Source organism: Furipterus horrens, unplaced genomic scaffold, assembly GCF_987537825.1.
Source record: "Furipterus horrens unplaced genomic scaffold, mFurHor1.1.pri manual_scaffold_3, whole genome shotgun sequence".
Classification (NCBI taxonomy): domain Eukaryota; kingdom Metazoa; phylum Chordata; class Mammalia; order Chiroptera; family Furipteridae; genus Furipterus; species Furipterus horrens.
In genome coordinates this window covers 172,184,317-172,211,114 of record NW_028327173.1, presented here as the reverse complement: position 1 = coordinate 172,211,114, position 26,798 = coordinate 172,184,317, and the positions used below count along the sequence as shown (strand labels likewise).

The 26,798-nt window shown below is 40.4% G+C and overlaps 1 protein-coding gene across 1 annotated transcript; it reads right to left on the bottom strand.

Moving 5' to 3' along the window:
* Positions 1–152: 152 nt before the first annotated feature.
* On the bottom strand, positions 153–26,798 carry ABHD12B (abhydrolase domain containing 12B). The gene is made up of 13 exons (XM_090270861.1): positions 26,689–26,798; positions 22,384–22,511; positions 21,411–21,513; positions 19,633–19,752; positions 17,711–17,741; positions 14,955–15,000; positions 14,645–14,774; positions 14,177–14,214; positions 11,304–11,383; positions 2,297–2,379; positions 1,347–1,425; positions 625–743; positions 153–504 (listed from the first exon to the last, which is right to left on the bottom strand). The coding sequence occupies exons 1-13, from the start codon at positions 26,736–26,738 to the stop codon at positions 477–479; spliced, it is 1,035 nt and encodes a 344-aa protein (XP_090126987.1). The 5' UTR covers positions 26,739–26,798; the 3' UTR covers positions 153–476.

The window sequence follows — 26,798 nt, the reverse complement described above, 5'->3', positions numbered from 1 at the left end:
TGTAACAAATTGAGTAGCATGCTAGGACTTTCCCCAATCTAATCAGAAAGCTAGAACACTGCTTGGAACTTTTTAAATGCCATTTAAATTAACTAAACTAAAATACAAATCATTGAACTACATTGGAGCACCTTTCTTACTTACACTGCCAATTCCAAACCAAAGACCACCTTATTCACAAATAGGCCAGGATCCTTGGAAACTACACATTTTTATATGCAATCCAGTTTTTGCCAAATTCTGATTCTCCGCAGTGATGTTTCAGCATGTTTCACAAGGTAGACTATGATAAGCTGTATGAGAACATTCCATACCGCCCAGCATCCATGCTTCGTAGATGGCAGGTGACTTGTAGAAATACCACTGACATTAGCTCATCCAAGCAGCCCAGTACAATTCACACACACACAAAAAATACACATCATAGGTGGTGTTTGGACCAAGTCTTCGCTGAAGGTTTCTGCTGCTCTCAGACCTCATCCCCACTGCTCACTCAGGAAATCTCTGCCAAAAAAAGGGCCTAGATCAGATCACATGCCTTCCCCTCCCAGAGGTTCAAGTAAGCCAGAGCAGCCCTTATTTCCTTTAAGGGAAGAAAATCACATTTAGCAAAGCTGCTCTTACCTCACAGTTTTTAACATCGTGGGGCTTCTACAAAGCAGGTTGTGTTGGCAGCCAGGAGGAAAGATTGCCATCTTGACCCTCTCTTTGTTTCTATATGCATTGTGTGCAATTTCATAGAGCTGCAAGGGGACAGAAAGACAGACACTCAAAGGCTGACAATCACAGCTGTTGTTTTTCTAGTCTGATTTTCTTAGAAGGGTAAGAAACCAGCCAGCTTTAGGAGTTAGTCCCACTAGATCAGAAGGGTGGGGACTCTCCACGTTCCGACCTGGCTGCCTCTGCAACTGAAGACCTGAAAGCTGCATGGCTAGCACAGAAGACAGAGCACCTCGTCCTCCGCTGTCCACAGCTCCCTGCGAGGACAAGGAGTCGTGATGGGCACACTCTGTTCCGTTAAAAGAAAAAAAAATGCATCCCTGTTTTTAGAGCCACTGCAGGAACACTACAGGGAGGTGCCCATAGTATCCTGGGATCTTCATGACACTCCCAGGGTCACAGACCCCAAATGAGGAGCCAGGGTCCCCTACAAATGCCCCTCTGAGACGAGAAGCACAGGACAGGGGTGCTTACTGTATACACAGGGAGCGTGGTTATTTAGGGGTGTAGAGGATCCCTGAGAATGTCAGAGACCCTCCTTTGGGCTCTAATCGAAGTCTGACTGGAAGAGAAGATAGTGAAGTAAGAACAGTATGCCTCTCAATCAGGACGAGCTCTTGGTTTACCTGTTTTCCGTTCTCCAAAGGCACTGTCCTGTCATCCTCGCCATGAAGGATAAGAATGGGGGAAGACAGGAATTTTACACTGGGAACAAGTGAAAGAAAAGCATTCAGTTTAAGAATTACACATCGGGATTTCTCCTCTTCCTCCAAGTTAAAGCTCTACCAAAACATGAAGTTTGTCCAAAATAGAAGAACTCTCTCCCCTTCCCTCCCAGAAGTAACTTATTTTTTTTCCTTTGGGTAAGATCCTCCCCTCCTGTTTACTCATATAATTTAACTAGGTATCTAATTAACTTAATCTTCTATGTGATTTTTTTTTTTTAATTATGAAGAAAAACACTGAAATATTGAAGTTGTAGAGTACAACAACCTCATCTTTTTCCTTACTTCACCTTATATCATAATATTTGGAATATTATAATTAAAAGACTATAAAAGAACTCAAAACTCCAAAGGAACAACTACCACAGGGAAAAATGGAATTCTTTGTGTCAATTTATTTCCCTTCCTCCATAAATGTACAGGATGAACATGCAGTAAATAGTTTTGATTAGCTTTCTGGTCAGCCTCCTGTTTTGGTAATTCCAAAAGGCTGTGGCATGAAGAATGCTCGTTCCTGACTCCAGGGACATTCTCAAACAATACTGCCCTCCTTCACCCACTTCTGATACCCTTGCATCCATGCCACAGTGACCTCCTGTTCCTGATAGGCCCTAAATCTACACTTCCCTTTATGACTTCAGAGAAAGTACTGAATCTGTGAAGTCATCAAGTCAGTCATGAGGAAAACATCAAACACTAAAAATTTGTAGATATGGCACCTTAAGTCCTAGCGCCCACCTAAGAATTCTCATCTACTCTTTCAGACTTCTCATCTCCCCATCCAGTCAGTCACATGACAGTTACCCCCCAGAATACTATATAATAGTGGACATTTTTCATCATTAGCTTACTTTTCATCATTAGGGAAGACTATTTTGTCTTTTCTCAGGGCATCCATAATTGTTTGTAAAAATCCTGGAAGTTTCTGGTAAATCTATTTTTTAAAAAGAAAAAAAATTAAAATTTGACCTGCAGCTATATCATTCTAGTTTTCCACCATGAACTGTACTAATATAGAAAGTAGTGATTTTCTAAATAAAGCTTTTTTAAAAACAACTTTTATGATTGTAAAAGTAATTCATATCATTGTAGTGAATTTGGAAAATACAGAAAGAAACTGAGAAGAAACAAATCACATATAATCCCGCTATCCACTGACCATCACTGTTTACATTTTGTTACTTTTGCCTCCTTCTTTACAAATAACACCACTAACTTATTTCTTCGTAGTCTTAAAGGAGCGGTGATATGATCTAAAAATTGCTTCCATGGTGAGCTTAATTAACTGGTTTAGTTGGGGAACAGAATATTCTGATAAGTCAAAAGTTCTGATGAAAGTGTGCAATACATAGATCATTGGTTTAAAGGATTTGAAATTATAAACTCTTGATTTAATACTGCAATATTTTAAAAGGCATTTCAGTTGGTTTTTTTTCCTAGTGGTTATGGTTTTGTTTTAAAATTATTTATTTGTTTATTTTATTTTTAGAGAAAGGGGAAAGGAGAAAGAGAGGGAGAGAAACATCACTGTGCGATTGCCTCTCACTCGCACCCCCAACTGGGGACCTGACGTGCAACCTAGTCTTGTGCCTTGACTGGGAATCGAACCAGAGACGCTTGGCTTGCGGGCCCATGCTCAATCCACTGAGCCACAGCAGCCAGGGCTTAGTTGTTTCTTTTTTTAACAATGACCACAGGACTCCAAATACAATTATGTTCCAAACATACTCAATTTCCTTGTTAATGGCAAACTCTAATAAATAGAATCCTAGTTAAATTAGCTTTACCATATTTTGATGAGGTCAATAGGTAAATTGGTTTATATGCCCTACAAGCATTTATTTCAACTAAAAAAGGGCAAAAACCCTGACCAATACTACATCTTCCTCAAACTTCAATTCTACCTCCAAGCTATATCCCAAATCCATTCATTAGTCTCCATTTCCACTATCACCCAGCCTAACCCACCTTTCATCTCTTGCTTGAACTACACCAATAGTCCCAAGTAGCTCTGCTTCCACCCTCGCCCTGCTATAATCCATGTCCCACAGGGAAACCAGTGATTGTTTTAAGGTGCCAATCACATCCTATCACTTTTGCTTCACATCCTCCAAATGCACTTGGATTTAACCCTAGTGTGACTTTGGGCTTCAAGGCCTGACAGTCTGGCGTCTACCTCCAGCCTCATCTCTTGTCACGAATCCCCCTCCTGTCCGTTTTCAAGCCCTGCTGCCTTCTGCTCCTGGAACAGCCTTGATCTCTCACCTCAGGGCTCTTGCCCTTGCCTTTCCCTCAGCCTGAATCCTCCAGAGTTTCCCATGACGGCTGGCTCTTTCTCATACAAGTCTCGGCTCAGACAATATCTACTTCAAGCAGTTTTCCCAACCAGCTTTCGAACCTTGCCCTCCCAGCACCCAGCCATACCCTATCACATGACATTACTTTCACAGCACTTCTCACTATTGATAATGTTCTGTCTCCAGCAAGTATATAAACTTCAGAGGAGAATGAAGCACAACTCTCTAATTCTCTATCGTATTTCCAGAACCTAGAAAAGTTCCTGGTACCTAATGAACACTAATATTTGTAAAACATGGAGTGTATTATGTAAAATCCCTTTAAGCTATTATCAGTCATTTTCATCTTACTGTGACTAAATTTCATTCAAGTTTTTATTCCTTAGAATGGAGGAGAGAGGGAAGAGAAGAGGGTTGCAATGTAGTAAATGGGAGATTGCCTAGGGGAAGGAAATGGGTACAGAATAGGTAGGCTGCAGCTAGTAAATATAAACTTCTGCTTCACAATTTTAAAAACAAAAGAATTATGTTTACTGTGGGAACAATTTTTAGGTTATGCATATTCTCCTTTATGAGTATAGAGAAATTATAGTTCCTATAATATGTAATTTGTTATAGCCTCCCACTAAGCTACAGTAATATAACAAATAGTAACTTTCTAAATTCAACAAACTTTCAAAAAGCTTTTTTCTGGTTTAAAAAAATAAGTCATGCCCTGGCTGGCTTGTTAAAATTGGTTATAGAGTGTTCTACCAATACACCAGAGTTGTGGGTTCAATCCCCAGTCAGGATGCATACAAGAATCGACCATTTAATGCATAAAGTAAGTGAGACAACAAGTTAATATCAATCAGTAATCAATCTTTTCCTCCCTCCCTCCCTCCCTCTTCCTCCCCCCCATTCCCATTCCCCTCTCTAAACATAAATGAATAATTAAAAAAACATAAGTCATGCCATTGTAGAAACTTCGGTATACTGTGGAGAATTCGGTGGAAAATGGGAACACAATCTGCAATTGGGGCAGCAAAGACAACTGCTTCACAGTGTGGGATCAACCTGCTGTGTCCAGGAACCTTGTGGTTTCATGGGGTTCGGCCTGCCTTTTTTGCCTGGTCTCATAGCACATGATTTGCATTGGGGTGCAGTCTGGACCTCCCAATGCTGTCTCTTCTTCCTTTTCCTGCCTTTTACCCATACTAAGAGCAAGATTTCTTGTTTTGTCTTCTTTTTTCTTTGTCTTCTGATTCCACTACCCCTGGAACGAAGAGTCCTCTGAGAGATATTCAGTAAGAGAAGCCTTCAGCAATTCATCTCAAATTCCAAAGGAGTAAGAAGAAAGCAGGCCCCAGCCGATCTCCTCCCCTAACCCTCACTCCTTACCAGCCCAGGTGCCCCTTGAGACTCAGAGGTCATAGCATCCCCTCCAGCCCAGAGCATGGCCATGGGTTCCTAATTGGTCTCCCTGCCTCTGTATTCTGGAATACTGCCAGCTAAATATTCTTAAAATATCACTAAATTTGCTGTTACAGGGCTTTGAGAGTGCCATGGTTCTTTTAAATTAAAAAAAAAAAAAGTCTTGGCTGCAGGACAATCCACATGTGACCACAATCTAATTCTAAAGGCTGCACATCTCCCATCTGCCCAGGGTGAGAAAATGTAGGACTGGGTCCCATTTCCTCTTCAACTATGGAATGTGGCCTTTGGGCAAGCTGCTAAGACCCCTATTTCCCTCACCTCCAAGTGCAGGCAATGATGCCAAACTCACAGAGTGGCTGTGTGGACGTACAGGGATGAGTGTGAAAAATCTTATGTGGAAGGCCTACATGATTTTCAGTATCTTATAGCATGTAATTGCCCCATTCCAGCCATGTGCCTTGACTCAACATTCACCCCTCCTGACCATGTGACCTAACAGCTCTCCCTCATCTTCAAGAAAGAAGCTTAAGTTCTATCATGCATAAGTCTTCATTGATCACACCTGCACACAGGACCCTCCTCTTCCCTGAATGCTTCTTATCCTGAAGTCATTGTTCAAGGCCCTCCCCTAACACTTACCTTAGTCTACTTGGTAACAGAAAGAGTGAGAAAAGAGAATATGCATGCATTTGTTCAGTGCCTATTAGCAGCTGGGTACTTTGTATAGATTATTTTACTTAATTTAATCTTGGCAACAACCCTGTTATGTAAAAATGGGAAGCTCAGAGAAGAAAAATAACTTACCTAGGTCATAATTGGTTAGTGGCAGAGGTCAAGTTTGAACTCAAATATTTCTGGCTCCATGGTCCATGCCTTTTTTCCACTATCATGCTCCCTTCCTAGTCTTGGTAATGAAATTGATTCCACAATGGCACATGGAAATCCCTGTCATTACTTTATGTCCCCCTTTAATTTCCTGTCTCCCCACCTAGACAGCAAGCTTCTTGAGGATAAGGGCCTATGCCTTTTACTACATCTGTATGTCTTGCAGAGCATACACTTGTTACTCAACAGTCATTTTAGAGTGACAGAGCACTCCACTCGTGATTAAAAAAATAGCTAATGGCCATTGAGTGTTCACTCTGTGCCAGGTCAGAAGAAGGGAAGAAAGCAGAGGCAAAAGAACACAGAGCAGTGAACACAAATAGGAAAGAACATAGTGAAGAGTAGATTGAAACCTTAATACATCATAATTACATTAATTGTAAACATACTAAATATTACAATCAACAGACAAAAGTTTTGTCATGCTGAAGAAACCAAAACCCTTTTATGCTGCTTATAAGAGATATACATTAAATGTAAGAATTCAGAAAAGTTGAAAGTCAAAGGATAGAAAATTATGTATCACACAAACACTTCAAAAACAAAGGTAAACTGATATCAGACAAAGTTGACTTTAAGTCAAGCATTATTAAGTATAAAAGGGAATATATTTCATGATGAAAAAAAGATCAACTCACATGAAAGTTATAAAATTACATTATTTCCCTGACCAGTGTAGCTCGGTTGGGTATCATCCCACAAAGCAAAAGTTCAGTTTGATTCCCAATCAGGGCACATGCCTGGGTTGTGGGCCTGGTCCCATTCAAGGCATGTGCAAGAGGCAACTGATGGGTGCTTCTCTCACACATCAATGTTTATCTCCCTTTTGTTCTTCCTCCCTCCCCCCCCATTCTAAGAAAAAATACTTTTTAAAAATTATATTATTATTAGATATGTTTCTAATATAATGTCAAAAAATTAAAGCAAAAGTTGACAGAACTAAAATACAAATAACTTCACAATCATGGTGAGATATTTTAATACTCTTCCTTGAATAACTAATAAAATTTAAAAAAATCAGGATATAGAAGAATTGGATGACATGTTAACAATATTAACCTAATTGACACATTAGAACACTGTATCCAAAAGAACAGAACACATTCTTTTCAAGCATGTGCAACATTTACCAAAATTGATCATTTGTTGGGACATAAAGCAACTCCGAACAGATTTCAAAAACAAATCATACAGAGTATATTCTCAGATGATGGTAGAATTGAGCTAGAAATCAGTAACAAACATAATTAAATCCTGGAATGTATAGAAATTATGAGATACACTTCTAAATAACCCACAGGTCAAAGAAGCCACAATATCAAAATATATTGAACAAAATTATAATTAAAATAAATTTAAAAACTTATGAGATGCAGCTGAAATGTGGCTTAAGCGGAATTAGCCTAAGTGGATGAATTAGGAAAGGAAATACTGAAAATAAATTATCCAAGTACATCTCACGCAAAAATCTTTAAAGATTTTGCTTACTTATTTTTAGAGAGAGGGGGAAATGGGGGAGAAAGAGAGAAACATCAATGTGTGGTTGCCTCTTCCAAGTCCCCAATTGGGGATCTGGCCCGCAACCCAGACATGTGCCCTGACTGGGAATCAAACCAATGACCCTTTGGTTTGCAGGCTGGCACTCAATCCACTGAGCCACATCAGCCAGGGGTCAAGAAAATTTTTAAAGAACAACAAATTAAATTGAAAGAAAATAGAGGAGAGAAAATAATAAGACCAGAAATTAAAAAGATAGATAGCCTACAATACAGATAATCAGCAAAGTCTAAGGTGGTTCTTTGAAAAAAACTAATAAAATTAACTCTTGCTCTAAACATTGGCTGCCCCATTCTCCTTGCCCTTAGATGACGGAAGCCATTGCTCCTGAAATATTATGCTACCCTCCCCCAATGCTCTAACCCCAGGCATGGCAGAAACAACTACCCCCTTTATTCAACCCTTAGAGTCCCAGTGGATCAGGCCACAGCTAGACTTGACCTGAGGTTGCATCTTCTTCTGCTCTTTCCCCTTTCTTATCCTACAACCCTCACTCAAATGACCTTGTAGGGCTTTCCTGAAGAGTGCTCTTTCAATAAATCACACACATCAAATTCCTGCCATGGCTCGGCTTCTAAGAGAACCTAACCTAAAACTGAAATTCAGAAAATCAAAATAATAATTAATTTTAAAAATAATTTAAAAAATAAAAACTGGAAGACTCATTATTAGAAAGCTATCAACCCTCCCCCCAAAACTGATCTATAGTAATCCCTATCAAAACCCCAGGAAAATTTTTTTTAAAGAAATTGACAAGTATATTCCAAAATGTATGTGGAAATGCAAAAGGCAAAGCATAGTCAAGATAGTCTTGAGTAAAAAGAAAGCTGCCCTGACTGGTGTGGCTCAGTTTGTTGGGCGTTGTCCCGCAAAGCAAAAGGTCTGATTTCGGGTCAGGGCACATACCTGGGTGGCGGGCCCAGTCCTCAGCTGACACAAGCGAGAGGCAACTGATCCATGTATCTCTCACACATCAGTGCTTCTCTCCCTCTCTTTCTCCCTCCCTGCCCCACTCTTTAAAAATAAATAAATAAAATCTTTTTTTTTTAATAAAACAGAACAAATCTGAAGAACTTAGCCAGATAGCAAGACATATTATAACGCTACAGGAATTAAGAGATTGCAGAGAAATGAGGATCTACCAACAGACCCATATATATATATATATATATATATATATATATACAGAGAGAGAGAGAGAGAGAGAGAGAGAAATACTGATATATACAAACATTGGCACCACACAGTGATGGGGAAGGTTGATTTAGTAAATGGTACTGGGCCAACTGAATAGGCATATGGACTTCCACATCCTGCATATGCAAAATTACATGTCTGTGATATAGCTCTAAATGTAAAAGGTAAAACAATTTCTAGAAAATAGCATAGAAGAGTATCTTCATAATCTTTGGGTAAGCAGAGTTTTATTAAATAGGATACTTTTATTTAAAAAGCATTAACCATTTAAAAACTGTTGGTAAACTGGTTCACATAAAGTTCAGGAACATCTCTCCATTGTGAGATACCATTAAGAGAGTAAAAAAACAAATGTTTAAAAAAGCAAAAAATATATATATATTTAAAATCCAAATAATTTTAATGACTTACCCTATGAAGAACTTCTACAAATAAAAAGACAACTCAATTGAAAAAAAATGAGCAAAAGACATGAACAAGTATCTCTCAAGAGATGATATCTAAATGGCTAATAAACACATGAAAAATGCCTAGCTTCATTTGTCATCAAATGCAAATTAAAACTACAATGAGATATCAATACAAGAGCAAGGATATGAAGCAATTGGGACTCTCATACACAGTAAGTGGGAGAGTAAAGTGGCCAAATCACCTTAGAAAACTGCTAGGCACTGTAACTACTAAAGCTGAACATATGTATACCTTATTATTCAGCCACTCCATTCCCAAGGTATATTCCATTGAAATATGTACACAAGTTTAGAGAATACATGTTCAAGAACATTTATAACAACATTGTTATTAGTTACCCCAAATAGAAAGCAACTCAAATGTCCACAAACAACAGATCAATAAATTATAGTATATTTATACAATGAAATGCTATACAACAATGAAAGTAATGGAACTTCAGCTATACATCATGATAAAATCCTACACATAGATGTTGGGTGAAAAAATGTAATAGACAACATCCTATATAATTCTATATAAAGCTCAAAAACAAAACTATATTGCTTAGCGATGCACACACAGGTGGTAACATTATAAAGAAAAGGTGTGGCTGAACATAGGACTGAAAATGATGGATGTGATTACCATAAAATTCAGGCTAAGGATTACAGCTAAAATGAGGTTTGTTGGATTGAAAAGTAACAGATGACAATTCTGGTGATGCTAATTTCTTGACTTAGGTATTGGTTACATTTTGACTTAAGTGTTCAGTTTATAATTATTTGTTAAATCATGTATTTTCTCTAATGTTAACTTTCAAAATTATAAAATTTCAAAAAAAGAAACAAAACTAAATGAGAAGATTGTATCTGAATTGTTAAATACCTACAAGTTAGTGAATTTGTTAGTAATTACTTAAATTAATATAATAATGATCAATTAATGGTTATCTTAAATATTCAGTTGTCTAGAATCAATTGAAAATGTTTTATTTGTTAAATCTTAAATTACTCAGCATTCTGTATTTTATATTGTAGAAGGGATTCCTGTATTGAGTTAAGCTTAGATAGTATAGACATTTTCAAGATTATGTGATTCTGTGACCTGGCTGTCCCAGAAATAATGAGCTATCTTCTCCTGAAATAGTTAAGCAAAGTCCAGGAAGTTCTAAGATGATTTATTGTACAAAAGATTCCAAAAAAGTGGACACTTGAATAAAAGTGCCCCTAGGATACCTTCCAACTTTAGACAACAATTTAAATTTTGGAGCTATGTATTCCGTCTAAGAATCTCTCCTGTGTTTCTCTCTCTCTCTCTCTCTCTCTCTCTCTCTCTCTCTCTCTCTCTCTCTCTCTCTCTCTCTCTCTCTCTCTCTCTCTCTCTCTCTCCCTCTCTTTCTCTCCCTCTCTCCCCTCTTACCCCCATCTTCCCTTTCTCCTTCACTCCTTATATGGAGGTATGACTATAAGCAATTGAGCATTGAGCTTGAAATTAAATTAGGATAAGCTACACAACAGATTTTTTAAAACTACATCTTGTTTTCCAGTTATCTATACCTTATTTTCTTGGAAAGATTGTCTTCTCTACATGGGCTACTGTATAAAGTCATTTGGCAGCTTCCTTGAATTCTCTAGAGGTTCTCTTTATCATAAAACTATGAAAGATATATGGCTGACATTCATAGGACTAAAAATGATGTATAAGAGGTTTGTTTTCACTTTTAAAAAGAATAATAATAAGTAAACCTAAATCAAGCCTATCTACTAAAAAAAGGTAAAAGATAAGAAGTAAAGCTTTGGGTCTTAGTAAGCCACTCAGTCTATTAGAAGAAAATAAAAGTGCTGCCATCCCGGCTGGTACAGCTTGGTGATTGAAAAAGCACTACCAAATCCAAAAGCCACTGTGGCCTCCTCTAATAGCAACTAGCTAATAACTTGTCTCAAGTTAGAATAACTTAGAAATATATAAAACTAGTTAAGAAAAGGAATGTAGTTAATAAACATACATGTGTGGAAACACTTGGACATGCTGTGAAGATGAATAAGAGACTCACCTTTAACAAGGGATAATTGATACTTGCAGTCCACATGTTGGTAAATGGAGCTTCCAGAACAATAGCATCAACTGGGGATCCTTGAAAATAATAAAAAAGAAATAATTCTTCTACCATATCTAAAAATCACCTTCCCTAAATAAGGGGTACTCAAGGGCTTGTACATGAACTACCTGCATCAAAATCATTTGTGAAGCTTATTAATAATGCAAATTCCTGGACCCCACACCAGACTTACTGAGTCAGAAGTCAGAATCTCCAAGGGGTTGGGAGCACGAGAGTGTGCATTTTAAACAAGCTCCTCACCCACCCAACCAAGAGATTGCCATGCACACGGAAGGTACAAACTACTACCTTCTTCAAAAACACAACCAGATTTTCAAGGCATGGATAATTTAAGAAAGCAAAGTACTATGGGAAGGAAAACCATGCTGCAGGCTAGTGTTAAGAATGTGCCAGAGGCAGACTAGGTTGTTTTGGCCAACACCTTCTCAGAGAACAATTAGAAACCGTGTGTCAGATGAGGATGTGTATATGTGTATGTGCATGTGCATGTGTGTGTGTTTGAAGGCACCTGAGTGCTGCTAAATCAGTGAGATTTTGTAGAGCCATTACCAAAAGAAAAACACCAAGACACTTGAGCTGCCTTTCCTTCCATGCAGTTGAAATTTTGAAAGCAACAGTGGCAGCTTAGAGGCTTAGAACTAGACAGAACTTTCAGCATCCTCACAGGACCAAAAGGACAAAATTAGAGTTCAGGATCTGACAAGGAGAAAGGCCTTAAGTAAATCTCTCAGGCTTTTTGTTGTGACCTCAAAGGATGACACCTTGGGAGTAATGGTGAACTAGAAGTAGACCAGCTTAAAATCAGCTCAATATCTGGTTGCATTTAGGTGGTCTCCCCTTACTATAACTTTCAGGAGAAAAACAAATTATTTCTAGACAAAGATAACTTACCCCAGCCTCAAATTATGTCTACAGTTTTCCATAAACAAGTCTAGCACTTAATTAAAAATAACTGGCCATAGAGACAAAAGTATGTCCCCCCCAAGTGAAAAAAGCCAATAATAGAAATAAATCAATGAAAGACCTAGATATTGGAGTTATCATACATGGAATTTAAAATAATTTAACAAATAAAATTATTAAATTTCTAATAAAGCATTACTATATTAATATTGAGTATTTAAATTATCACATGTAAAATTATTTACATATACTTATATACATGGACACATTTTAAATATATATTTGATTAATATATTCAAGAAATTAATGACAAGGAAAATTTTAGCAGGAAACTATAAATTCTATAAAAATAATAAAACAAATTCTAGAACTGAAAAATACAATTTAATTGAAATTAAGAAATCAATGGACTGATTAAATACCAGATTACAACCAGCTGAAAACGATCAGTGAACTGTGTTATAGAGCAAAAGAAAATATATATCTAAACTAGAGCACAAAGAGAAGAAAGTCTGGAAAACCCAGAAAAGGAGATAGGAGGGAGAGACGAGAGGACAAGAAGGGGACAGGCACAATATTTGATGATACAAGGACCAAGCACTTTTTCTATTTTGATGAATATCAAGCAGCAGAGTTCAGATGTGCTTATAAACCCCAAGCAGATAAGTACTAAGAAACCCACACCTAGAAAAATCATAGCAAAACTGCTGAAAAACCGAGACCGAAAGAAAATCTCAAGAATCATCAGAGGAAAAAGTAAGCATTATCTTCAAAGGAGCAACAGTAAGACCACAGCTGACTTCCTCATAAAACAGGGAAAGCCAGAACAAGATGTTGAGATAAAATTACTGCCAACCTAGCATTCTATGCCCAGTGAAAATAACCTTCAAAACTGAAGATGAAAGAGAGACCTTTTCAAACCAAAACTGAAAGAATTCTTCACCAATAGACAGGCAGAAAAAAAACCCTAGATGGAAACAGAAATACTGAAACTACTGAAGAGCAAAAAAAGAGATTAAATCTAAATATTGACTTTATAATATAAAAAATAATATTTTATGAAATATGTACAGAGAAGATTAAAATACATGATAGCAAGAGTTCATAAGCTGAGAATGTATGTGGAATTAAAGTGTTCTAAAGTCAATGCATCCTCTAGGAAGTGAAGTAATCATTTTTGTGAGAATTTAGTTCAGATAATACAGCATCGTCAACACTGTCAAGGAAGTGACAGAGAGCTATGAGCGCTTAGAGGAACATTGACATAATGATTATTTTATTTACGTAAGTAATTAAGATCATGAATAGCAGGTGACTCACTTTAAAGTATTTCCATAACTCAGCCTGACCTGTATTGCCAAATAAAGTTTCAGATGTGATACAACAGATTGCAAGCTTTTGGTGGACATTAAAATCTCCTTGTGCTATTCACAGAGATTACAATTCATGAAAATAGATCCAGAAAACCTGTGTGTTACAAAAGCACCCCAGGAGATTTCTGATCCAGGCAGTTCGCGGCACACTTTGAGAAATGCCGACATGAACATTAGGTAAGAAGGGCTGCAGAAAGCAAGTCCTGCCTATTATTTCTTACGTACTCTTTTCCTCTCCTGTAATTCAAATTACTCCATGATAACATTAATTATCACTTCACGATGAGGACTCTTTCAAAGGTAATTTTAACTCTTTCCTTAGTATTTATTTTTAATTCCATAATCTTTAAAAACAGCTGTTATTTTATATTAAATAGAGAAAAAAGAAAGTTTGTTACACTATCAGAAACTGGCTAAACTTGGGGTGATTTAGGTATCTCTGTGTTTGAAATGGGCACAACAGTCTCTTTGACTGTTTTCAGTTTCCCACCTCAAGCCAGAAAAGTATACCATGTAATCATTTTACAGTACCTTTCTCTTCTAGTACTCTCGCAGCATTTGTTACAACTCTGTAAAGCAATGAAAGTTAGTACATATGTGAAACGGTGACTTCACAGTCAATTAAATAATACAAACTGCGACACCCTGGACAAGCATCTGATGAAAGCTCCTGAAGCTCTGGTTAGAAAATGCACATAGACAAAATTTTGCTCAGGATTTCAAGGGGTCCCACTGACCCTAAATGAAGGATCCCTTTCTTTAAAGCTCTCAAGGAGAGTTCTGGAATGGGCTTCAGTGTCACAGATAACTGTAGAGCTGAACGGACCCTCCCTTGTTTGACAAACAGGCGCACTGAGAAGGCAAGGTCTCCAGCCACGTGTGGGGGTGGGAGAAACCAGAGAAGAGTCCCTGACTCCTAGGTCATTGCTCCTTCCAGTGCTCGCTGCTGTGTAAAGCCGCAAGGACCCACCTAAGGACCCATCTTGAGACCCCACTTACCCTGTACCCAGAGAGTGGCCCCAGAGGCACACGGGGGTGGTACCACTTCTTGCCTTGGTCCACTCATAGACACAAATAGCATCTGCAGTCAGTCCCTCCTCTGTGGGCTTACCTGTAGAGTCCCCAAACCCTGGTAGCAAGGACAGGCAAACACAGTATCACCACCTCCAAAATGAGTCATCAAAAGCCTCCTGCTTCTTGAAAAATCATTGTACACTTTTTTGATTTTTTTGCAGTGCAATTTTAAAAATTCTTGTTTATTCTATTACAGTTGTCCCAATTTTCCCCCCTTTGCCCTCTTAACACATACCTCTGTAGTCAACAGACAGGATATGGAAGCCACCATCACTCAGCACCTAGATGGCAAAGGAGCTGTCATCACTTTAATTAGAAGATGCAAACAGGAAGGGGGATATAACCTCCTCAACACTTCCATAACCCCAGCTGTGATGGTTTAAGAAGTAGGGAAAAGGTGTATTTTGGAAACCTGGTGTTTGACTTCAATCTTGAGAAGGTCAGGCTCCATGGGAAGGAAGGAATGAAAGCAGCAGGGCCTGGGCCACACTGGGGCTCTGCCACTTGCCAGCTGTGTGATCTTGGGCAAGCCACTTAACGTTTAAATATGTAAACATATTCTGAAAAGTGAAAAACAACAGCAGCTGCCTTCAGGGTTGTTGGTAGATTACATGAGATGACAAAGTATCTTAGTACATGGCAAATGTCTTTTTTAAAGAATTCCCTTGAGAATAAGAGCTCTACACAGAATTGTAGTAGAGACAGTCAAATAATAGGGAAATAATTATGTTAAATAAAAACATAAAGAGTTAATATCAATCAAAAATAAAGAGATCATTAAATTAAATCAAACCACTGCCAAGCCTTCCATATAGATAAATGAGGAATGACTATGAAAAACATAACTTCAGATGAAATTAATTACAGTATTCCCTCACTTATCGCGGGTATTACGTTCTAGACCGCCCCACCCCACCCCCCACCCCCGTGACAGGTGAAAATCTGCGAAGTAGGAACCTTACATTTATTTTAGTATTTATATATATTTTAAGGCTTTATAAACCCTTCCCACACACTTAGAAACCATTCCCAGTCCCTTATTAACCTTTCCCACTCCCTTATTAACCTTTTCCACACTTTTATAAACACTACTTATGTTCTTAAACATATTCTACACTCTTAAACCTATGTAACTTTAACAACATACGTATACAGTACCGCAAAATCCCGTGATCTTGCAAAAAATCCACAATAAATAATTAAGTATAATATTTTTAAAAATCCCGCGATACAGTGAGGCCACAATAAGTGAACCACAATATAGAGAGGGACTACTGTACAAAGATAAACAAAGAGAAGAGAGAGAAAAGGGCAAAATGTACTGTACAGACACCTTTACAACTAAATTCTCACAATAGTCCTACAAGGTAGGTATTTTCCCCATTTAACAGATAAAGAAACTGAGCCTTGGAGAGTTTGAGTAATTTGTTCATGGTCGGCCACCCAAGTGGCTGGAGACAGAACCCAGATTCACAGTTGGGCCTGAGTACATCAAAATACTGTGCTTCCTCTCCCACAGCGTAGAGGTGCTGGCTGACTCTCATTAGGAAATTTTAAATACAAACTGAACTAATAATGAAAAAAATAAATGTAACTTTTTAATATATATTTATATTTACACACAAAAAAAGTTATCTAAGAAACAAGGTAGTTAAGCATCCAGGGCAATGGGAATATCTGTGTAGTTTGTGTGTAGTTTGTGACACTAAATCAATACACTTGACAATACAGCTCAAGAACAACAACAGCAACAGAGTCTAAGAATTTGTCTCTAGGAAAAAAATTCCTGAAGAAGAACAAACTAAATGCTTAAAGTTTTCTGTAGCAATTCTATTTAAAAGAAACCTCCTATCCAAAAGAGAAAATGAAGAGCTAAGGAAGTGTGGTCAGGCTGGGAGGTAATGACTGGGGCTTGTGATATCTAGAATCTGCCTGGGGGAAGAAGCTTTGTCACACCTTCCCCACCCGCCCCAGCTACCACAAGGATGATCTGGCCACATTTCACACCTACACCTCCAACTCTTCTCCTTCCTATGCCAAGTGTGGGAGGAGAAAAAAAAATCCGTGTCCTCACAGACAGCAGCTTCACCACCATCCCACATGGGAAGCACTGAGAGAGGGGTGCAGGACGGAAAGCAGACCTAAAAATGAACAGGCATCCCCATCCCAGGCAGCTGTATCCAGCCCCCCACTGCTCCACCACTCAGCTCTGAGAAGGCAGTGAGTGATGGAGGGAGGAGCTTCCTGTCTGAAGCAGGGAGGGAGGATGAAGAAGGGACTGGGGATTCTGGGCCAGGCAGGATCCTGGGCCTCACTTATAACGTTAAATCAGGCAAGAGCTGAGGTGGGAGCTGGCATGTGAGAGAAGAGATCAGGCCCCATGGTCAAAAATGACCTAGCTGGAGCGAGTATGGGAGAGGATAAACAGAGAGCCTGCTTGACCAGCTCTGAGTCAGACATGGGAGATGGTTAAGCGGAAAGCCTACCATCCATCCTCTCACATTTGGAAATGCAGGAGCTGCCCCAATACACTGAAGTCCTGTAGCAAGCTCTTGAGAACAGGTGGTGTGGCTGCCATCCCACTCTGCAGAACCTGTCAGACTGAAGCCAGGGCCTGAATGGCTTTTAAAAACAGACACTCCAGCTCTATATCCTACATCACAAAAAAAGGTTGTTTCTTGTAGGAGTGACTTTCGCATTTAATATATCCTCAACCCATCCTCCAGCCCTCAGAAAAAGCAGATAAACATATCTTCAATTCCACCTTTTAATGAAGGTAATAAATTCATTAAAGGGTTTTGGGACTCAGAGATATTCACAGCTACTTTGATCCTCATGGTCAAAGCAGAAAGAAAGTCCACCCGAGGGACTTTGGGCCCCAGACACCAAACCCACTCTGGGGAGCCCAGTAGATAACCATGCTGAGGCCGCAGGTCAGAAGAGAATAAATGGAGACATAAAATTGGTGCCTTGTGGCCCCTTCAGACATACCTGTACTAGATTAAGCCTGTGAGGTGCTGCCCTGTAGAAAAGGTTAAAAAAGAAAAAAAAGAGCAAGATTTAGGAACTGGGATGACAAATTCAATAAAAGTCACTATCATGCTGCTGGCATCTGATCGCACACCCTTCTTTGTCAGGTTAGAGAAATAAGTAGGAGAAAGGGAAGTGGGCGTGTCAGGGAGAATGATTGATGGCTCCTACTGCTGCCCTCCTCTGCTGCTGTCAGAAGCATTTGATGAACAGACATTTGAATCCATCTCCTTACACTTCTACACAGCAGAACTTACTTCTAAGAATACTTTCAGAAACTAAAGGAAAATAAGTTCCAGAAAGTGGCTTTTTCAAACAAAGGATGATATAGCCATGTTCACTAAACTAAGATCTGCCTGGAGCCTGTCTGCTCAGCCATGAAGTACAAGGTAAAGGGAAGGAGAGAGAGACACTCCTGGAGGTTCAAGAAACATTTTTTTCCAAAATTACTACATTGCTACACTCTATTACTACATTAATGAGAGACAAGGGTGATTTAAAAGACAGAGAATTCTTTAAAAGCCATTTGAATTTTGTCTTAGTCAAGTTTCATAAACTTTAGTGGGTCATGGAACCCTTAACATGTGGTTAGAGCTATGAACCCATTTCCCAGGGGGAGAAAATGTATTTATACTTCAAATTTTGTGTACAGATTTGGTGAGGGGGTTCATGGCCCCTCTAGGGCTTTTATGGATCCCAAGTCCAGAACCACTGTTTCGGACAAGGTTCCCATAACCACCCATTTGGCCCCCTTTCCACTCAGGGCTACAGACAGCAAGTTGAGACCTCTGGGCAGGGACAGGAGGAAGCTGGGGCTAACCCCAGAGCTAGTAAATCTGCAATAACTGAGGGCAACAGCAGATTCACACACAAGGGCAGACATGAAGGTAGGTCCCATGTGATCTTTTAAATAAGTACATTGTAACACCATGCCCAAGTCTGCACTATCAGAACAATGTTAAACAATGTTGAAAAATGCTATATTCACCGGCAATCTCTGTAAAATGACTCTAAAATGGACTTCTCAGGAAAGCCCCTTGAGCAAGGCAGGTCTTGAGAAAGCTGTCATCTGACAGAAAAAGACAGTGAGAAAAAGGGACAGAGGCAAGAGGGGCAAGCGGCAGATTCCAGAGCTTGTCACTTAGTTTGAAGGGACTGTCCAGAGATAGAGCCAGGTCTGTGGGTCTGTGAGGCCCATCGCCCCTCCCCCAAGCTGATGAGAAGCAGTCAGAGCTGATGATCATCACCTACCCTAATCACTGGCCCACTGAAGGCTCTGGCAGCACATCAAAGGAGAGCCAGACCTCTGGGAGGCAGTCTTAGTTTCAAAGCAAGGTTGGGACCACAGAGAGTAAAGCTGAGGCATCAGTATTCTAGGCTAGAACTGGCCAGAATCCCAGGTGATCTCTCATAGGAAGCCCACACCACTGATTAATAAGATTCATGCTGAATAAAAGAATCGTCATGTATTTTTGTGAAAACACCATTGATATGGAAATTGCTCTTCCTGTCCCCATGTCACATGCCTGTTCCCTTTGCCATCATCCATGGGTTCAATCTGTCATTTCAGATGCTCTTAGTAGTAAAGGAACCACTGCTTTCCTGGAAACCAACATCTAAATTTTGGAAGTTAGAGTCCCTCTCACTTAAGAATCCACATTCTTCTACATATAGAATATATGAATTGTTCTTTTTTTTTTTTTCATGGAAGCCTACTGCCAGAATACTGAAATTTCAACAAAGGAAAAAATATATGGAAGCATCTTACAGAGTTGAAAACTGAGCCTTTCCTTTCAGTCCCCCATGGGGCTGAAATGCTCTGTCTCGCTCTTGAAAAAAAAAAAAGAAAAGAAAGAAAGAAAAGTCTAAGCAAAGGCACTGACCTGTGTTCTGCACTGCCATGAAGGTAAACAATAATTGGGTTGCCATCCTGAAGGGCCGCTTCATACCAGCAACGGTCCTTCCCTTTAGCATCTTCCTTCCGGTAGCTGGGAACTGTGTGCCTGAAGAGCAAGGAAAGTTTTTAACAAACATGGACAGAGAGAAGAAAACTCTATCCTTGCCAAAATCTGAAACACTCCTCATGCCAGATAGATAGATAACTGTGTTTGTATAAATATATTTTGTATAAATGTTTATCTGAGTAGTATATGCACACAGAAAACATTAAAATATAATACTACAAAGCATCTGTAATGAAAACCACTATTGCTCTGCCTCATCTTCCCCATACCTGGAGACAATCTCTTTTAACCATTTACTGTTTCAGTTCTTCTGTCTCCCCCACCTAATAATCTTCTAACACTGCAATTCTTAGGTGGAATCATCAAAATGCAGTCCATTGAGTGGAAACAAGTAAAAGATAACAGATATTTGCCACGTGCTATTGGTTTGGTTTAGCAGATAAGTTGGAAAAAATGTAAAGGGAAAACAGTTTAGGTAGGAGGAAAGAACTTTAACATAAAATTAAGCTATTCTATTCAAGAAACCCAGTGACTGTGATTTTAAATACCTGTCTGAGCTTCGGTTCCTTCTCCTTGTTAAATTAATGACTAAACCCTGAAAATATAAGCACTGCCATATGACATGTCATAACGTGACTTGGAGAACTGGCCACATGATGACAAGTCTTCAGCCCTCTCAATCTTTAGAGGCAGAAAGTCTAGTATCCAACCCCAGGCCCTCTGTACTAAGAAGACAGGCATCACTACTAGCTGGATAAGCCAACTAGGTAGGACTTATGGGGCAAGCGCAAAGAATAAAAAGAGTTTCAAATTCCAACATTCTTAGCTGAATTGTACCCTGGAGTTAGGAAGAAGTTTGTGAATCCATATTGGGTCCTAAACATTCCATGATCACATGTTTAAACTTGGGGGGATGAAATATAAAACAGCACTGGAGAGTAGGTAGCCAAGGACAGGTAACAGAACCAAACAGAAGAAAATACTGAGATTGAGATAGCATAGTAAAAAAACAACAGACTGCTCATGACTTCATTTGACAAATATTCATTAAGTGCCTTCACTGTGCCAAGCACTTTGCTAAGCAATAAAGACCCACCAACAAAGTCACTTATGAAGGACATAGGCTTGTAAGGAAGGCAGACACTAACCAAATAATCACATAAACATTAATTACAGTGGGAATAAATGCCATGAAGGACAAGCACAGGTTGCCACTATTATATGCTTAAAATGGGGATGAGGATAGGCTTCCCAGAAAATTAACAACCTGAGACCCAAATGAAGAGCAGGCAGCTGGTTAGGCATAAGGCGAGAACAGAGGGCACAGATAGATAGAATTGTTGCAGACAGAGAGTGTGGTGTGGTGTGCAAAGAAGACAGTGGGTCTGGAGCAGAGCAGAAAGAGTAGTGTGGAGTAGGTCTGGAGAAGGGGCCAGGGCCAGGTCCTTCAGGCCTGGGGAAGGACCTAATGCACAGAGCAACACCTAAAATCATCCCAGTCCAAAGTAAAGTTCCTAAAAAGCAAATTGAAGCAGGTCAAATATCAGTATGAATGAAGGGTGTATGGAACAGCTTCCAGGTGCCTCCAAGGAACACCAACCTCTCCACAGGCAAGTAGCACAGCACCGCTCATCCTTGCCCTTGTAACGTGAAAACCGAGTACATCAGGCAGCCCAGTGTCCGATCGGTGAACTCACCAGATTCCTAGAATCACCCCAGGTTCGACTTTGATATAGAAGTTCACTGTGTGAGGCATCTTTAACTCTGGTTTCTTTAAATCCACAAGAAATGGTGCTTTGACTGGAAAGTAGAAATCATCATCAACTCCCAGAATCAAATTCCAGGCTTTTTAATCACAATCAAAAAAAGTAATTAGCCTCATGATTAACATGTTTTTCAGTTGAAAGCTACAACACTATTTTATTTTATAAACTAGGAACAGAAGAGTTGGCCAAAAAATTTTAAAGCTATATTTTAAAGTAGCACCAAGGTGTGGTAGGTAATTCATAATAGAGTTTATTCAATCTTTATCCTTATCTCAAGCTAAAAGCAAAGGAGACCATTCCCCTGAAAAGATAAGAGGACCTAGAAACAGGTAATGAGTGTTTTGCTACTGTCAAGTGTTACTTTTTAAAGTAGAACCTAATTATTAGCCATAAGCCATGAAATGTCCAGGATAAACATGCACCTTGGGACATGCAGGTGAGAGCATTACCCATGTACTAGAAGGACCATGTAGTACATTGAGTAACACAGCACTCAGAAGAAAAGGCGTGGGAAAATAGAGTTCTGCCATGAGCATCTCTCTCTCTCTCTCTCTCTCTCTCTCTCTCTCTCTCTCTCTCTCTCTCTCTCTCTCAATACAGTATAGGTAAGAAGACAAAGTAAAAAAGAATGCAATAGGCAGTAAAACATTCACATTAACAGCTGATTTGAACACTGAGCTCCTGAATTGGAACCCTTCCCACAAGGCCATGTTTTTCTATCTCCAACAGATTGCAAAGACTCATGCTAGACCCCAAAGCCAATAGCAAATTGGTTTCAGACCATCTAACTCTAGCCATAATTTTATAACTGCTGTGTATTTTTCATTGTGCCACAACTTAAAGTGCTGTGAGTTCTTTATTTGGGAAAAATATATAGGCAGATTCATGAAGGATATATACTTACAAAAATTAAAATAAACTAGCATGTCCATCAGAGGAGGAAAAATGTGTTCTTTTAACGATTTACTAGTAAAGCTGTTGTACTGAGTAGCAATTTTTCTTCCAAATGTTTCACAGCGCTGTGGAATACACCTGCAAGATATTGTGAAACAAACAAGGTATCCAAAAATCAATTCAGGTTTTGTCTTCATTTTGTTTTTTCTCTTAAGGTCCAAATCAATTTCAGAGACTAACACAGGGAATTACCTATAACTTGACATTTAAGTATTTACAGAACTATATGTAATTAGAGCAGAGCAAGACTGGGCAGGCACTAAGGGAGAAACAGATGAGGAAGGCTATAAGGCGGAGCCCCCAGTCAGCTGCTGAAAAAGCCCAAGAGTGACAAGACAAGAGGGGAGGGGACACAGATGCACAGTCAGGCTTGTTCTCTCACTGCAGCCACATAGAAGGATCCCGAAGTCATCAGGAACCAGGAATCAATCGATTTAACAGTTGCCACAGTTTTTAACTATATTATAATTCAGTGCTGTATGTGTTAGCTCTTATTATTATTATCATTATTATTATTATGAGTCTAAAGAATTGTGCAAATAATCATCAAATCACCATGCTTCTGACTGAGTCTTAGGAAGAAATGAGCCAATAAGAGAAAGCCCCCACTTCTGATGTGACATCCCTGGTGAGGGGGACCGTGAGGAGCAGGGTGGGGAGTGGGGAGGATCTGGAGGTTCGTGACAGCAGGGCTGGGGCCTGGTCAGGGAGAGACACAGGGAGCCATGCACACATTGTTTATCCTACTGTTCCCGTGACACAAGCCACCTGAGCTGGGAGCCATCAGCAGACAAGTTATGAAATTTCCATGGAGTACCACCAATGTCACTATCCCTTACTCACATCTCTCAGGATGGCTGAGTATCTCTTACCTTTGAGAAGCAAGGGATACAGGAGGCCAGTGTGAACACCTCCTGCTTCCAGCTTTTGTCCACATCATCCACTACATAAATCCCTTTCCCTCTTGTAAGCAGTCAGTGTAAAGACTGCTCAATGTGATCAAATGGTGGGGCTGGGGGACCTGAAAAGCATTTTGACTAACTGTTTCCCCTGCATTGACTTTGATGCCAGACCTAAGGCAGTTTTGAAGAAAACTGTTATAACCTGTACTTGGCAAAAGAGAAGACTGAAGAGGTAAGTCATCTTCCCTGGTGAGTTCATGGTGCCACCCACACCAGCTAAAACGAACCCCAAGGACAAGGCTGGTCTCTGGCAAAATTCAGCTCCAGGAAAAGGTTGTTCCTGACCCCTTTCTCCCTGTCAGCACGTTTGCCACTCTCAGGGTCCCTTCCTCCTCCTCCTTTTTCCCCTCTTCCTGCCCCTATGTTCTCAGGAGCCTTCTGATACCAAAGTATCAAAGAAAGGCCTCTAAAAAACAATAACTTAAAAGTCAGAGCACTTATATATGTTTGAAAGAGGCATGAAGGGAGAAGATAATGAATCTCTGATGCATTTCCAGCAATTCTGTAGGGTGTGGAAAAGATATGTGGGCTAAGGGTAATGAACAGCTCTTCAAATACATCAAACATGGGCAATTGCCTGCTCATGAAATCAGCAAGAAAGAAATGAAAATGCCTGTTGCATAATACTTTAAAATAGCCTCCATGAAGGTGGTAAGAAGGAGAGGACATAGTTGTTCTGATTTTAGTGATAAAACATGAAAAGCCAGAAAAGCCATTTTGAGCCACAGATCAAGCCAAAACGAGAAGAACTGAACACAATCTGGATTCTTCTGCTTCCTTCAAGTTGGCCGGCCCCAGCTTTCATTCTCCTGACTCTCTGAACTCAGACTACCCTGCCTGTTAGGCTCCTGCTAAGTTATCTTTGAAGGTAGTGGGGTGCTTGGGAGGCACAGGCAGTAGAAAGAAATATGTTCCCGTTTTTAAAGAATAATTCATACAGGACCCTTCTCTCAAATAGCTCAAGGCACTTCTGTGAGAAGAGAACAGAGTGACCGGACACCTTGGAGCATACACAGTGGCTTCTTTGAACTAGGGGATTGTCAATTCAACCTCCCCTAGGTTAGTAGAGGATCAAAAGTCACCAGTGGCTAACAGACCTTATCTGAGCAGAGGATGCAGCTTCAGCCTGCTCCCTGCTGATGGCTAGCCACATCAAACAGCCACCTTGATGCTCTGGTGTGCCTTCACCTGCCCTTTGATCAAATGTGTCTATAACTGCACAACATCCCACGGGGGCCACAGAACCGAACTACATGATTCTTACTGGAGAAACCTGGTGGGGTCTGAGGTGCCATAGGGCAAATCATGACTGCCTCATGCTCAGAGGTATCTACAAACCCACTTTGGGATGTGTAAATCTAACCACATTTGGCAAGACAGCTATTCCAGATATTAAGACATGCGGCACATCCGCCATCTGCGCCCATTCCTTCAGCCAATACGCATCCATCACCAAGCAGCAGGCTGCATCTACGTCCTCCCCTCTTCCTTCCTTGCAACCAAATCGTCCCCCTTCTTTCACATCCACTCAAGTGTCTCCTCTTTGTCAAAGCCTCTCCAGACAGATCTTCTCATGGTTACCTTTCTTCTCTTTTCACCCCTCCCACTAATTATAATCAAGGCCTCAGTTTGACCTTTAACTGTTGTCTGATTGTTTTCTCATCATTAGCCCTGTCTTTCCAACTTTATGCCAGGCCCCAGACAACAATAACCACATGGCATGTAATACTGCTCTTAAATTGCATTCTGTCTAGCACAGGGCTAAGCTCCATAAATACTGTTGATCAACAGGTTGAAATTGAAAGGAAAGGCACACAGCAAGCCCTCCATGATGTGTGCTGACCTGAACTAGCCTGGCTCCAAGCAACAAAAGGGATACAGGATTCTGGTTACTGGTCTGGGCCTCAGCCTCAGCAACTGTTAAATTGAATCAGTAATTTTCTGCTCAAAGAAGTGCGCTATTATTTTATTCCTTCAGGAAGCTTCTCTTGAGACTTATTTTTCAGTACTTAGTAAGGCAAGTAGTAGAGTGTCCCTAACACCCCATCTCCCACTCCATTATCAACAACAAAGTGAGTTGTTCTCTAAAAGCATGAACTGCAACTTTGATTCTCTGCCAAATAAATGTTAAATCATCAGCCATCGGCTCTACGGAAAGTATCAAGTAGAAAGTCAGTAAATGCCAGCTTTCCCAGCACAGCTGACCATAGCAACAGGTAATGCCTGGGGATGGGAGGATTGAAAAGCACTGTCAGTCAGGATATTCTGACTGGTGTTCAGATCCAGAACAGAAGGGCCCCGCACTGCTGGGCCAGGGGACAGCTGTGCTCTGCTCCCTGCTCTACGCTACAGAAGGAACAGCAAGACAGAAGATGGGTGTGTGTCTTCACCACTCGGGCATTACAAAGTGATGCCTCCTTTGTCTGGATGCAATTGTTGGATATTTCATAATAAGGAAAAATTAAACACAAATGCCAGTACTGTCCCATACCTACAAAACAAAACAAGATCCCCAAGTTCCTGGGTTCAGGGCCTCCAGCCAATACCTGGCTGCAATACATACAAGACTGGTAGTAATATTGCTGGTGGATTCAGGTAGTTTAAGATTATTGCTTAAGCCAAGGATTCACGGGAAGAAGAAAACAAAAAACACATTGCTATAGACATTTCAGACCTTGGCACAGGTGATGCCAGGTCACAGTTTCAATGCACTATTCCCCTTCACCATTATGGGAGGGTGTTTGTTCTTTAAATACATGCGGGAGAGCTCACACTGGGAGCTAGCCGGCCTTCCCCTCCGTTTCTGTGTACCAGGTAGGCCTTTGACCTAAAAGGATGCCATCCAAGACTACAACATAGATTGTTACAACTACTATTCTTTTTTAACTCCACCCTGCATATTAGTAAAATGGTCAAGGCAGGTAAGAGATTGTTACAGGAACCTGAACCATCTTTCTGGAATCTATTTCAGAAGCCCCAAAGGGATATAAGTTCCAAAAAAATCAGACCCGGGAGTCTCGCCTGCCAGGGTAGGGGCCGAGGCTGAGGATAAGGCGGCATCCAAAGAGCCCGGGAGTTCACAGAGCTCCGGGGCCTCGGAAGCCCCCGCCGACCGGGCCCCGCAGTGCCTGCCCTCGGGCCCCAAGGCGGACCTCGGCGCTTTGGTCACGGTCCGGGCTTTCCCCTCCCGTTGGCCCCTCCCTCTGCCCCATCTCGGAGCCGCGGAGCAGCCCGAACCGTCCCCGAGGTCCCGGAGTGGACAGGTCTCCTGGCCGCGGGCAGTGCGCACTCACCGCACGTTCCGCACGACCATGTCCCACCAGGCGATCACGGAGTCCTCCATCCCGCGCCGTGTTCCGTCCGAACCACCACCGCGGGAACTGCTTCGGAGAGCCACGGGCCG